Source organism: Vicia villosa, unplaced genomic scaffold (assembly GCF_029867415.1).
Source record: "Vicia villosa cultivar HV-30 ecotype Madison, WI unplaced genomic scaffold, Vvil1.0 ctg.000067F_1_1_3, whole genome shotgun sequence".
NCBI classification, from domain to species: domain Eukaryota; kingdom Viridiplantae; phylum Streptophyta; class Magnoliopsida; order Fabales; family Fabaceae; genus Vicia; species Vicia villosa.
Window position 1 is genome coordinate 112055 of NW_026704994.1, and position 16178 is coordinate 128232.

Genomic DNA, 16178 nt, shown 5'->3' on the forward strand with positions numbered 1-16178 from the left:
TTGTGATTGTAATGGTTTGATGCAATTGCAGGATATTGAAGGGTAAAAAGGTTACAGTTGCTGGCAAGAAGAAAAAGTAGATATTTAGCATCCTTTTGACTTGTGTAAAAAATAACAATATTTTGGATGATGCAATTGTTTTCATTGAATTGGATGTAATTTTGTTGTTGTTTATTAATATATTGTTAGCATCTTAGCATATAAAAAACACAAAGTTTATTCGTGTATATATATATATATATATATATATATATATATATATATATATATATATATATATATATATTTAGCATCTTAGCTCTGAAAAATAGAGTTTTTTTTTGGTTTATATGTGAAATTTGTAATGGTATATACAGGTGCAAAATGTGGTGAAAACCTGGGGAAGCCTTTTTTAAATAGATGCATCTAAAAATTTCATGAACATTAGACAGCGCTTTAAAAGAGAAGCGCTGCCTAAAAGCTCTTTAAAAAATTTGTTTAAAAAAGCGCTGCCTAAAGGGGGCCTTTAACAGCGCTTTTAAGAAAAAAGCGCTGGCTAAAGTGGACCTTTAGCAGCGCTTGTGGGAACAGCGCTGCCTAAAGGGGGCCTTTAACAGCGCTTTTAAGAGGCTTTTTCTTAAAAAAAAATTCAGAAAAGGTTGTCTAAAGGGGGCCGTTAGCAGCGCTTTTAATATAAAAGCGCTGTCAAAAGAGGGCCTTTAACAGCGCTTTATAGGTAAAAGTGTTGGCTAAAGGGTGCCTTTAGCAGCGCTTTCAAGGTGAAAAAAAGCGCTGGCTTTACCTACGGCAGCGGAGGAATAGACAACGCTTTAAAGCGCTGCCTAAAGCAAAAAAAAAGCGCCGTCTTTTTCCTTGTTTGGCGTAGTGATTTCATTAAAAATTGTCTTTGGATTTGCAAGGGGACCAAAATCCTAAAAAAAACTAAAATAAAGGGACTAAAATTTTGAATTTTAAAATAGGGGGGCCAAAATTAAAAAATGGATAATAGGAGAACCAAAATTATAATTAAGCCTTTTTAAAATATTTAATATTTAATTTTTGTTTGTTCTAATACACAAATAATCACATGGGCATGTTATATTTGCTAAGGTGTACACCTATGGTGTAAGATTATGGTGTACACATAGCAACCCCCAACAATTATTAAAAAAAAAAGGTATATTCAACCGCATTTATATACGGTGTTGTTGTAAGTTTAAGTGTACACTTAACATTTCTGTTACTTTTATTAAAGCATGTTCATTTAGTATCATTTTATTCAAATAGGTTTTTGTAGGTTATACACCTTAAGCATGAAGACTTCTAAATTTTAAGTTTAATGAAATTATTGAGTTGAAATTCTTTTAGAAACTTGTAATGAGAATTTTTTTTTTAAGATAACAAAAATTTTCAATTTTAATACCAACCTTTCACCTTAATTTTCAAACAAAAAAAAATTAAGACGGGGCGCCCCTTGAATTGGCGCCTCCTATAATTTTATTAACTTTTTCAGTTACCTGCGGACTTGTTGCCACTGCAGATTTACCTGCAAAGTTTTGTCTGTAGGTAAATTCGCAAATAAATTTGTAAGTAACAACAAATTCGCAGGTAAATACACAAGTAATTGTATAAAATATAGGAGGCGTCAATTCAAGTGGTGTCTCCTGTTTAATCCAATTTTTTGTTTGAAATATTGTTAGTTTGAAATTTATGGTGAATGCTTGTTTAGTTTAGTATTAAAATTGAAAATTTTGGTTATTTGAAAAAATATTCTCATAATGAAGGATAAGGAATTTTAGGTTTCCACTAATGAAGAACCTCATAAGGAAGATTCTTCATGGAATGTTGAAACACAACTTGAACTAAGGATAAGCAAAAGTCCGCAAGGCTAAGGATCTGGAACTGAACAAATTCGATTATTGACTTATATCCTTTTATCTGGTATAAGGAAATAATGAAAATTTTGTTTGTAAGGATCCTATTATTCTTCGTGTGGAAGATGATCCTAAGACTTATACGAAAGCAGTAGCTTCAAACGACTCCTATTTCAAACCGTACTTAGGAATTTGTAGTTCTACCTAAATGACCAAGACCCAATGAATGCAAATGGGTGTTTAGAAGTAATCATAATGATGGTACAATAAACTCCTACAAGGATAGATTAATAATCGAGAGTTTTAGACAAAAGGAAGGTGTTGATTGTTTCGACACATATGCACTAGTAGCAAGCACATTAAAAATTAGAGTTTTGTTTCATTAGCTTCCTTGCATGACCATATAGCCATCAAATGGATGTCAAAACAACATTCTTAAATAGAGATCTCAATGAGGCTATTTATGTGAAGCAACTGGAAGGTTACGTTCTTCTTGATAATGAACAAAAGGTGTGCAAGTTTATCAAATTCTTGTATGGATTAAAACAAGCACTGGAACAATGATATTAAAAGTTTGAATTTGTCATTGCAAGATTCGCCAATTAAGGTTGAGACACACAACTTAGGGGGAAACTTTCCAATCATCAACAAAACACGAATTCAAATAGTTTGTCATCATCAAAAGGGGGAGATTGTGAAGGATACATCTTATATCTTATTCATTTTTTATGAAGACAAATATTATCAAACTAGAAAATGATCAATCTAAAAACCTTCTTCATCTAATTCTTGTGAAAAGCATTTATACACAAAGTTGTGCGAGAACACTGTGATATACCTCTGTCTACATGTTGATTACATGATTTATCATTAGCAACGAGATGAATGAAATTTTAGTAATAAAGAGGTTTCTAACTCCCACATTCAAGATAAAAGATCTAGGACTAGTTGATGCTCTTTTAGGGATTAAAGTAAAGAGAAACAGTGGGGGTAATGAGCTTAGTCAAACACATTATGTCGAGAAAGTACTTGAAAATTTCAAACACTTAAGTTTCAAGTAAGTAAGTACTACATTTGATCGTAGTGTCAAAATTCAAAGAAAAATGGAAGAGTCGTGGCTCAATTGAAATATGCAATTGCAACTGATTATCTAAAGTATTTGATACAATGTACTAGATCTGACATAGCATTTTTAGTTGGTAAAATGAGTAGGTTTACTAGCAATCTAAATGGTGAGCATTGGATGGCCATATAAGGATTTTTTATTTTCTTTTGAAAACTAAAAATCTCGAATTTCCTTATGGTGAGTTTCAAGTCATATTAGAAGGATACTTTGATGCGAGCTAGATATCGAGTGATGGAGATCATTAAAACGAGTAATTTTAAAAATTGTACTTAGCGACAATGGCTCGAGTTATATCACAAGGATTCTTGTATGAATTAACCAACTGATTGAAACAATAGGGGGTTTGATTTTTTATTATTCCAAACAGAAGAAATAACACGAGTTTAACAACAATTACAACTAATAGATTAATCTACAGCATTCTATCTCCCACTTATCATCGATCCAAATAATTTCCAATCCCTAACGGACTCTATTCCCTTTTTCGATTAAAATATCAATCAAGCAAGCGCAATTGATACTACACGATAGATATTCCTAATTTCCGAATTAAGTAGATGAACCAGATATAACAATCATGAATTAAGTAAACATGATAAAACAAACGTGGATTAAGCAAACGACATTAAAGTATAGGAACATACAATCATCGAAATAAATCAATCAACTCTGAGACAATTCGAATTAAGCAAATAAGATATCAAGAGAAGAATTAAAAGGAGATTAGATTAATTGGGAAATATAAGAACCTCAAAGTATGATGGAGGCGCAATTACAGTAGATCAACCGTGAGAGAATCAGTTCTCCATTAAAATCGTTCAAACAAAATTATTTTCTCTTGAATAGCGAATAATCAACAGTATCGCGGTTGAATTCTCTTAAATAAAATAAGGATTCGCAATTCTAATTCAAATAGGGTCGGAAAACATAAAACCATGAGTGGCCCTGAGCACGGGCTCGCGGGGCGGGAGTCCAGGGCCCCATAATTTTAGGGGCACCAAAAATTTATTTTATCCATATATATATATATATATATATATATATATATATATATATATATATATATATATATATATATATATATATATATATATATATATATATATATATATATTAAAAGAGAATTTTCTATTACAAAAATACTTGCTAAAGAGAATATGGATTTGTAAATGCTAAGGCTAGTGCTGAAAAGATTGAGAATGAAATAGAGATTGAATGTGTGTTTATTCAAAAACCTCAACTTAGTAGAAAACAACACTATGATGAAAATCCATATCAACCCACTCAACTGAATCTTGAGTCTACTAAAGAGTCTTTTCGAAATCATTATTTCTTATGTATTGTAGATCAAACAATTAGCTAACTTGATAGAAGATTTGAGCAGTATAGCACATATGAAAATATTTTTGGATTCTTGTTTAGTATTGAAAGGCTTAGATCATTATTTAGGAACTTGAAATCATGTTGTAAACATCTTGAAACTTGTTTAAAATATGACGATTCTCTTGATCTTGATGGTAAAATTTTATTTGAAGAATTGAAAGTTATTAGAGAAGTTTTAACAGTTGAATCAAAATCAAGCTATATGATATTGAGTTCTTCAAAGACTTTTAATTGTTTTCCTAATGCATGCATAGATTATGGAGTAATATTGACTATTTCTATCAGTGTTGCATATGTTGAAAGAAGTTTTTCTAAATTAAAATTATTAAAAATCTTATTTGAGATCTACTATGTCACAAGATAGATTAAATAGTCTTGCGTTGGTTCAATTGAAAGTAATTTTCTAAAGAACCTTGATTATGAACAAATTATTAACGATTTTGCAACAAAAAATGTTAAGAGGATGATATTTAAATAATGTTAAAGGTTTGGTCAATTTTTTTATAGGAAAAAAGACCAGATCAAGAAGAAGAATATTAAGTCTTTTTATAGTGTTTCATGTTTTGATGTAGTATAAACATTGATTCAAAGATCTATATTTCTATTCTTTTTGCACAGTGTCAAATAAAAATGTGTTTTTTATCCAATCATTTCTCTTATCCTTATATATTTATTGTTAAAAAATTATAGGGGCACCTCTCTTTTCATTCTCCCAAGGAACTCAAATTCAAAGGACCGGCCCTGCATAAAACCAGCCCCAAATGGCCCAAAACTAAATAATTTTTAAGTCTGGAACTTCAATGAATTATTTGATAATTTTGCACTCTGAATCCGCTTTGGATTTCAACACAAAACTTGTAGCTCTTTCTCTTAGCTTTCCAACTCAAACTAGAACAAGCAAAACGGCATCCTGCAAATCATCTTATGGTCTCAACAGTGAACAAGTATCAAATAACCGCTAATGTCATAAATAAAATACAAAAATAAATTAAGGGAAAAAATAAACTTAAATCTAAAAACACAATATACTAAAATTAATAAAACAAACTATAGAAATGTCTAAGTACAATCGTAGAAGAATCTGCATCAAAATGTGTTGATCAGTGATATATATATCATAAATTTACAACTGAGTGGATATTTACTCTAGTTGGAGGTGCAATTTCTTTGAAGAGAAAGAAACAAACATTTATTACTCTTTCGAGCCTGGAATCATAGTTTATGTCTCTCACTTCCGCAGGTCAAGAAGGTAAATGGTTGAGGGACCTTCTATTGGAAGTTCCCTTGGCTCTGAAGACAATATTTCAAAGGTTTTGATACAATGCGACAGTTAATCTACTTTAGCTAGAGCATTCAGCGAAGTGTATAATAGAAAGTCCAGTCACACAGGTCTTATACAGTACTCTTTTGTGAGAAAATTTATTAACGATTGAACTCACTCACAAATATACAATCGAGTTATAATTTAGTTGGTCCCTTTATTGGACCAACTAAATTAGTAAAGACTATATCAAGAGGTATGGTATTGAAACTCCTTGATTAAGAGTTCCAACAATGGTGACAACCAATTTAACGTTAATAGAACATTAACCTTAAGATTTTCAATGAGTAACAACAAGTTGTTGATCTGATGCGATATTATGTAATAATATTGACTATTGCATATTAAAGATTGAGTTTATCAAACTCTTAGTGAAGTTCTATATCGAGAATAGTATCTCAATAGCAATAGATACAATATGAACTTCACCTATGGTGTCATTTCAAAGCGAGAAATGAAATTTCTTTCACTAAAAATTCACGAAACAGAAAAAACACATGGCCATAAATAGTGATAGGTGAGAGATGTAGGCGAATAACCATTAAAGTGTCTGTGTAAGATAACACCGATCTAATCACAAGGAATAACAATTTCAAAGCATTGGTACCTAAAACTCATATTAGACTTTGTGTTGTCCTTACTAAGGTTAAGTTCAAATCAAAAGATATACAACCGTATTAACATTCTTTGTTTCACTTTTTCTAGAATTGACTTTGCCATTATTAGAACAAGTGGGGATTGTTGTAATTAGTAATAATTAATTACCATAAGTGTTTTCCAAAATGATAAGAAGATATACAAGTGAAGTTTGTTTTATGAATTCAAAAATGGTGAATTCTTATTTACCCAACTCAAAATGTTGGGTAAGGTTACCCTTAATGTAAAATGTCTTGAAAACAACAAACAAATGTACAATTTAATAAATAATTAAATATGTAAAAGTTAAATGGTGTTATGTGATTGATTGAAGGTACACTACCCATCTTTTTGTGATGGGGAGAGAAGTTGTCCCCTTCAAAAATAGACAACACTAGTGAAGAGTAGGCAACATGTTTTCACTACGCCAAATTTAAGCTACTAAAGCGCAGCTACTAAAGCGCTTTTAGCAAAAGCGCTCTCGTAGGGTTCGCTAAAAACAAAATTAATAAACAAGGGAAAATGATGCAAAAAAAGCGCTCTGGTAGGGGGGGGTATGAGAGCGCTTTCAAAAAGCGCTCTGGTAGGGGGGGTATGAGAGCGCTTTTAAAAAGCGCTCTGGTAGGGGGGTTATGAAAGCGCTTTTAAAAGCGCTCTTATAGGGTGGGTGCTACGAAAGCGCTTTTGGGATAAAAGCGCTCTGGTAGGGGGTGTTATTAAAGCGCTTTTGAAAAGCGCTCTGGTAGCCCATTTAAAAAATTATATATTTTACAAACACACGCGTTTTGTTTCAGATCCAAAACACGCGAAACCCTAGCATATAAGAGAGAGAGAGAGAGAGAGAGAGAGAGAGAGAGAGAGAGAGAAAGAGGAAGAAGCTACACTCCATCGCCTCCACCCCGTTACAGCCGAAGAGGAGGCGGAGGAGGAGGTCGCAGTCCAAGTCCCCGTCGCCGTCACCAGTCTTCTTGTTCGCAACCTCCGCCATGACTGTAGGCAGGTTTCTTCTCCTTTTTCATCAAATCTTTCATTTTTTCCTCCAGAATCAACAATTGAAATGGATTGTTTAACATCGTTGTGCATTTTTTGAAATGGATTGTTGTTGTTTATGTTTTGATTGGAATGAAAAGTGAGTATTTAATTGGAGATTAAGCAATATAAAAGTATTAAAAGAAAAATAAGTAGTAGAAGTGAAACATTGAATAAAAAGAGGAAAAGGGTAAAGTGAATCATTCCTGGGCTGCAGGAAACAAATTTTTATTTATAATTTCCCAAAAAAATCCGCAGCTATACCTTTCGAATATTTTTTTTGCAGGTAATTCGTGTTTTTCTAGTAGTTGTATAAATTCACTTGTGAGTATTAGTGAGCATTCAACTGCATAAGTCTTTACTTTTCATGTTAAGGGCATGTTTAGGTGAAGTTATTTTAGCTTATCTGTTGACTGAAGTATGCACTTGTTATGGAAGACAATGCGAAAAGAACTTATGACATTTTCATTAGTTGTTTTAAGCTTATTTTGTTTAGCTCTCTTATTATAAACATTTCATATACAGGACTTGTTTGTTACATATTATAAAAAAAAATTTGTTTTATGTTGCTTGTTCAGAGTTTGATCCTTGTGTTGATTTTTATGTTTACTTCGTATGAAATCTTTTGATTTTTCTTGTTATGAATTTTTTTTTATGTTGGAAATTGGAATTGTGCAGGAATTTTGGGTTGGAAATGAAGAGCTTGTCAATCTGTATGAGAAGAGACTTGGTGATGCTGGATATATTCATTTTAAGCTCGGAAGGACTAACAACTGTAGGCAGGTTTCATCAACTTTTACATGATTCAAGATTTTCTATATGTAGTTAGTAATAATCACGTTTTTCTATTGTAGGTTGAGCTTCAAACAGTGGATGGACTGGTAAAGGATAGAACACAATGTGCCCCTGCCGATTATGTTCCATAGAATATGAATCAAGTAATTGTACCCCGAAGTCTTCTGTGGAAGGATCCTTCGGGGTACAGTTATTTGATTCATATTCTGTGACACAATACAACATAGCTCAGGTGACTACTGGTTCTCCACTAAAGCATCAATACAACATAGCTCCAGATAATACAGGAAGCGTACATTGGTTGCATAAGAACTCGGAAGTTGTTTCCCATTTAGTTGTTTTGGTTTAGAAATATGTGAATTGGTTTAGTTGTTTTGGTTTAGAAATATGTATATATGTATTTTGATTTACATTAATGGTATATAATATAATACTTTTTTTGTATATAATCGATATCGATTATAATGGTATATATCGATTTGAAATGATAAATTATAGGTTCATGAAAAAATACTGCCAAAAAATAGTAAATTACAGGTTCTAAAATATTGCTGCCAAAAGTGCAGGTTTAGAAATAATAAAAAGCATAAAAAAAAAAAACGCAACATACGAAAGCGCTTTTGAAAAAAGCGCTCTTATAGGGGTGCCTACCAGAGCGCTTTTTCCTGAAAAGCGCTCTTAAAGGGGGGCCTACAAGAGCGCTTTTTCCAGAAAAGCGCTCTTATAGGGGGGCCTACCAGAGCGCTTTTAAAAGCGCTTTCGTAGCCTATGCCAGCGCTGGCTTTGGCAGCGCTTTAAAGCGCTGTTAAAGGCCAAAAAAAGCGCTTTTAAAAGCCTTGCGCGTTGTAGTGTTTTGAATCCGGAAATTAGCAACGCTTTGTGAACTGTTGCAATAGGCAGTTTGTATTTTGAATTCTAACATAGGCAATGCTTCATGAATAGGTGCAAAATATGCAGTCAAAATAGACAACGCTTTTGAAGTGTTGTAGGCAAAAAGTTACAACACTCAGCAAAAAAAGTGTTGCTGAAAGGATGTGCTTCATCAAGAAAATGGTTGTAACCTTGTGAAATAACACCACTTAGCATATAAATTCATAATTTCAAATTCAGAAAAAATATATGAAGATTATCTTCTCTACAAATCTCAACTTTCATCTTTCCCACATTCAAATTTTCATTGGTCTAATGCAAATTCGAAATATTATCCTGAATATTTCTGCGCGTTAACTTTAAGACAATTTGAAATATTTAAAAAAAAAAAGTAATTTCTTATACGATGATATCCTCAATTCATTTAATTTATAATTAATTTTCTAACCATATCTCCGCTTATATAATTGAAGAGAAGATCACACAAGTCACTAAAATGTACATGGCCATAAGTAGCTTATCTAAGTAATACTAAACAACTAAACTAACCCAAGTAATGTTTACTAATTACTAATTAACATTCAGGAATAGTCTCAAGCATTGGTTTCCATTGACCACTACCGTGATGCTTTTTTTCAATTTCATGATTTCTAGCTTTCATTAACCGAAACAGAATTTGTTCTGCAGAAGCTAATTCCTTCTTCTTCTTCATCACCAGTTGCGGCTGTTGATGATTTTTATTATTATTCTGTAGTATCGCTCCCAATAATTCGGCTAATTCGCACTTTGAAATCTTCAACGTAACTTTACCATTTGCATCACAAGAAGCTCTAAGCTTTCCTAATATATTATTCTCCTTATTCTGACGATGATCAAGATAAGCAGCTTCGTCTAACACCTTACTTGATGATGATGATGATGATGATGATGAACATGGCTTTGGCTGCTCCAAAGATTCCCAGTCCTCTCCGTCCCATTCCATTGACGATGCTGCCATGCAAGAGTTTCCCATTTTTTACACAAGAATAATTAGTTTCAAATATTATTTTCCACGAAAACTCAATGACTGTCTGTTTATATATGTTGGTATATATTATAAAGTTTTAGAAGAATTAATGATGAAAGCTTGATTACTTGATAAATGTATTTATAGAGGTGATGCAATGCGAGAGAAATGGATTAAATAATAAACATATGATTAGTTTATTATTTGGTCGTGAGGACATGTAGATTGGGTCTCATCTCATCTCATGGTCGTTGGTTGGTGTGCATGGCAGTCGTAAAGGGCGTGTATGTGAGAATTGGCTTAGGTAACCTTATTTACTTTTTTGACAAATCATAAAATTTTATCTTATCTGTAAAGTTCCCATTGTACCTCTCGGTCAAGTGAATGTGAATGAGTTATATTTTCTTCAAAATAGCACTCTCACATCTATTTGAATCTTGTCGGATAGTTAAAAGTTTAGTTTATATGCATAGTTAATATGAGACTATTTTACACGTGTTTACTATGGGAAAAAAAATAGCAGTCAAATCATATTAAGTAGTGAACTTATGTAGAGTTTAAAATAAAATGATTTGTCTATCACTGTTTGCGCATTACAATCATAGATGTCATGTCGGAATCAATATTATTATAAAATTGAAAGATTTAATTATATTAAAAAAAATTATATATGAGAACAAATAACAATGACATATAAAATAAAGGGAAATGTTAACCAGTGTTCTTGGGACACATTTTAAGTGATTAAAGTGGTAAATTTTTTTAAAAATGAATGCATTCAATGCATTGGAAATTGAAATCATGACTTTTATAAAGAATATTTTCTTTATTTAATATGCTTAAAGAGTGTCCTGATGACACTCGTTAGCAAGACCCTAAAATAAATAACTCTTTAAACAATTAAACTGTAATTTCATTTGACGCTACATTACTACAAAACGCGTATACAAAAATGCCAAAGTCACCGCGGTTCTTCCCAAAATCGTAGTGACATTTTAAAATTCATGTGCTAACATTTTTTATTATTTTTAATTAAAAATTTTAAGGATATAATTACGGTTATTTCCATAACTGTTGTAATACAATCAAGCTTTTAAGGGTATGTTTCGATTGATGGAATAAGATGGAAGGGAGCGGAATGGAATGAAATAAATTTATGTTCCATCGTTTGGATTGATTAAAAACGGATGGAATGGAGTGGTATCAGATGGAATGCATTCCATCACTTTCCACCATTTTTTGTACCCTCTGATTTGGACGGAATGAAAAAATTACTTTATTCCATCGTGAAGTTCCCAAACAATGGAAAGACGTATCTATTCCATTATGCTCTGTTCCGCCTCATTCTATCCTGCTCTGTTCCATTCCGCTCCGTTCTTTTTATTGTATTCAAACATAGTCTTAAATAATTTATTCTTTTTACGTTAATGCGCACATTTTAATTTTTATTTATATTTCAATAAAAAATAATACGGATATCTCTACGGTTCTTTTGTAAAATCGTTGTTAAACAACCCTAACACTAACGTCGTAGTCATTGTCAGGAAGAAGACAACAACATAAAAAGCCCATAGATTATTTCTATTTTTGAGTCATACTTTGTCCTATTTATAGAGACCTCATTTTTAATTTCTTACACACCATAAAACTTATCTTGAATACTCGTTCTCACTCTCCACTCTATACTCTCTCTTTATTTCTTCATTTTAATTTTAGTGCTTTAAGAGTGAAATTTACTTGTGAGATGTTTGGTTCTGGTGTTAGGGCATCTTTGTAATATCTCTTGTGAGATTTTTTTCGTTTGGTTATGAGCTCAACCAAGTTAAAAAATTCTTGTTTGGTTTATGAGGTTGTTTGTCAAAATCTCACGTTTGATTTGTGAGCTTTGCCTATTATAAAGCTCTCATTGGTTTGTGAGATGTTCGACAAAATATCCATTTGATTCATTAGCTAATCATGGTATGAAAGCTTTCATTTGATTCGAGAGTATTCTGGTACAAAATCTCGTATTTTTTTAGGCTAGTATGTGTAAAACTCCAAGTTTTATTGTAAGAGGGTTTGTATGCATAACCTATGAAAAGCTCACTCATTTAGTGAAATTCTAAAGAAGAAATTCTTAGAGAGAGGACGTAGGTCAAGTGGTTACTCGAACCTATATAAATTTCTAGTGCAATATTCTTATCCCTTATATCTCTTTATTTCTACTGCTTGTTTATTTTAGTTGTGTTCAAATATATTTTTAACATAATTTTTTTATTTTAATCAAATGTGAAATATTTGAATATTGACGATAGTAGTGAATACTTGAGAGTATCAATAGGAGGAAGTGAGCATATATGGATGTCCAAATTAAAGAGATTTGACATTTGTCTGAAAATTTGTCACTATATTAAAGCTTGTCCAGGGGAAAAGGGGCAGTGATGATTCAATTCAGATTGTAATTTCCTTTGATGAGGATAATTATGATAGTGTTTGTGCGTTAGTGGGTTCGAGTTTGGAACTATAGAAGGTTATATTATGGACTTAAATTGCTCTTATCACATGTGTCCAAGAAAAGAGTACTTTGAAACTTTGAAGCAAGAGCAAGGTGAAGTACTCTACTTGGCAACAATAAGTCTTGCAAGATTCATGGTATTAGTACACTCAAACTTAAATTTCCAATGATTATGAGTTCTGGAACATGAGGTATATTCTAGAGATCATTAAAAAATACGTGGTGTATTTTAAAATATTTCAACATTGTTGTTCATTCATCATTAGCTAGTGAAGACTTTCATGAAAAAAACAAATTGTGGCATTTGAGGTCAAAGTATGATGGGTGCTTGAATTTTGTTTCATAGCACTTTAACGAGTTTTGCAAAAAAGAAGGGATAAAAATGCATGTGACTATTGAGTTTTCATTGAGTTTCTACAATAAGGCTGATGTCAGAGCAACTTTACCTAGTTGGCAGGTATTCACTTACAAGAATAAATCTCCAAACACTTATGGAGGTTTGGAATGAGAAAATTGTAACCTACTCTATTTTAAAGGTCGTTTAAGTTTTACATATTGTACAAATCAAGCTAATTCAGCTTGATGATAAAGTTGTGGATTCTTTCTTTGATGGTTATCTAAGAGGTAGGAAGGGTTATAAGTTGTTGGAAGTGGAACTTGGAGGATCAAAGTTCATTAATCACAAATATATTACTTTTAGTGAATCATGTCATGGGATGAAGAGTAAATACCCGAGGATGAAACTTGTAGAAATTATGACTGAGAAGACTCAATTTGAGGGGTAGGTTCCTACTCTAGATACTAGTAACACTACGCCGTACAAGGGCTTCTAGAGCGCTTTTTTGGGCTTTTAGAGCGCTTAAAAAGCGCTGCCAAAGCCAGCGCTGCCGTAGGTAACGACAACACTTTTGAAACTCCAAAAGCGCTCTCGTAGCCCCCCCATATAGCAGCGCTTTTTCTAGAAAAGCGCTCTCGTAGCCTCCCCTATAGCAGTGCTTTTTCCAGAAAAGCGCTCTCGTAGCCTCCCCTATAGCAGCGCTTTTATCCAGAAAAGCGCTCTCGTAGCCCCCCTATAGCAGCGCTTTTTCCAGAAGCGCTTTCGTAGGTTGCGCTTTTTTTTATCTTTTATGTTTTTTTTATCTTAGGCAGCGCTTTTTAGTTATAAAGCGCTTTCGTAGGTAGCCCTTTAAGAGCGTTTTTGAAAGCGCTGTCGTTGCTAAACGCAGTATTTTAAAGTGCAACCTGTAATTTAAGCCTCCCAGTTCGACCTGTAATTTATATTTATTTTCAACCTGTAATATTTTCGACCTGTAATATATTTTCAACCTGTAATATTTTCAACCTATATTTCTTTTCGACCTGTAATATATTTTCAACCATAGGTAGGACAATATATATACTAATATAATACCATTATAATCCAAAATAATATATATATATATATATATATATATATATATATATACACCATTGTAGTTCAATTCACATGTAACTAACTCATGTCAAACAAACTAAATCAGATACATATAACTAACTCATCTCTAACAATAACTAAATCAGAATATAAACCCAAAATGTAAAAAAAATCCGACGAGCGCACGATCCTGTTCCTGCAAAGTATGAACAGAACAACACAGTCAATTAAAGGCTCCAACATCTATACTTCAAATTTTCCAAGAAAACAAATTGTCATTCAGTAACATCAACAATATTATTAGCAACAATTTCATGTGATTTGCAACTCAATCCACCAATGTAATGTGTCATCAATCCAGTCTCAAATCAAACTATCAGCACCACTTAACAACAACAAAAACAAACTTGATTCATATAACAACGTCATCATCGTCAACTAATATTAAGCAAAATGAACCAACATCCACCAAAGAAACTCAAACACAAAGTCATTATCAAAATAATGTATTCATAAAACTTTTCACATAATAATGTATTCATACCTATATGAATAGTTGCTGAATATAAAATTGACACAATTCCTCTTTGATTTCTTCCAACTTAAGTCTCTTGTAAGAAACAGCATAGAAGTCATCAAAGTACTACATAACAAAAACATAATATGAATGATTTAGTTAAATGTAATAAAGTATAAGAAATTATCTTAAGTTATAAATCCATACCGTGATTGGAATCTCTAATATATTCGTTTGAATGATTTCTTTCATAAACCTCAAAACAAGGTATTCGCAATCATAATTGTTTCGCTGTTGCGGTCACTACATAGAAAAACAAATAAGATTTTATAGTTGTCTTGTTTTTTCAAGTAGCATAACTATTATAAGCAAAATTGTGAAAATTAATGTACCTGCACTTTGATCCAAGTAATGTTGTTTGATTTAGTCCGGGATACCTGTGCGTCTCTTTGACTTCGGAACACTTGTATTGATCTAACAAAAATATAAAAGCATATATTTAGATCAATCTCACAAATAATTAAATATATAAATATACACGAATATTTAGAACGATCCCACTTACGTATCAATCATTGACTTCATAGCCGGATAATTGGTCCACTCACCATCTACCGAATTCAGAAAATATACCACTTCTCTTATAGGGTTGATAGCAAGCAACAACCAGTGTGCTCTATAAATTAAAACAAAAGTTTATATGAAAATTTTGCTACGCAAAAGAAACAAAGATTAGATGAACCAAAAATCAGAAACTAATCCTACTGGTTGGGTATTATACGCCCAAAGAAACAGACTTTCTGTATTATCGCTGGTCAGGAATCTATCGACTAAGCGCTGTCTAACTGATTCCGGTTCTATAGCAATTGTCTGTCCGCTACAATGGGCGGAAGACACGAAATGGAATATGTTTGACAATTCAGTCCCGCGCAACACTTTGTCATACAACAACCTTAAATAAAAACATAATAAACATTAGATTATTTTCATTGAAATGTGTAAATAAATTGTTCAACTAATTAAATAATATATTCATCGGATTACCGGATAGATGAGTGAACATTACCGACGCCTAGTTGGTCATGCGAAAAAATCTCATGCATGTCATCTAGTGTAATATTTTCGAGGAATTCAATACCAAAGACAGCTTCATCCATATTAATTTCACGGAAAGCACCATTCGTCAAATCTAACATATCAACAAGTGTTCCGAGCGTCTGCCGGTATCGAGGCACAAAAGCACCACCTCTTTTTGCCCCTGGCTTTGGAGGACCCTTTTCCTTGGGTGGTACGCTACGAACTTGCTGCGTCACTTGTTGTGACCCCCGAGCAGATACCTAAAAATCATATAACTTAGGTAAATTATAAAATCATGCAATTTCAGATTTAGATTATATATTAACACTTTAAATGTACCTCTTTTAGTGATGCAATTTCAAAAACTAAATGATTCATAATGGTTTTCAACATACCTCATCACCAATGATAATGAGCTCCGAGGGCCATGCAACAAATGACCCTATTGCATCTCGCAGCAATGTTGTCTCTGAGACCATGTCAGGTACCGGTAGCATCACATCATGATCTAATACAACATCAACTGATACTTTCAGGTGTCCATCCGGGAGCGGTCTATGGTGAAGTAAATCTCCCAAAGTGTTGTGCACTTTTCCCTTGCCAACTAGGCGATAATTCGGTGACGATAAGTATAGTTGGCAAGATAAAATGCCCTAA

The 16178-nt window shown here is 32.6% G+C and overlaps 1 protein-coding gene across 1 annotated transcript; it reads right to left on the reverse strand.

Moving 5' to 3' along the window:
- Positions 1-9587: 9587 nt before the first annotated feature.
- On the reverse strand, positions 9588-10025 carry LOC131623443 (uncharacterized). Its single transcript, XM_058894450.1, has one exon. It carries the CDS (start codon positions 10023-10025, stop codon positions 9588-9590), a length of 438 nt encoding a protein of 145 aa, XP_058750433.1.
- Positions 10026-16178: the final 6153 nt, after the last annotated feature.

What these genes read in the sequence shown, in the direction of transcription:
- LOC131623443 (XM_058894450.1), bottom strand. Translation starts at nt 10,025, where the DNA reads ATGGGAAACTCTTGCATGGCAGCATCGTCAATGGAATGGGACGGAGAG.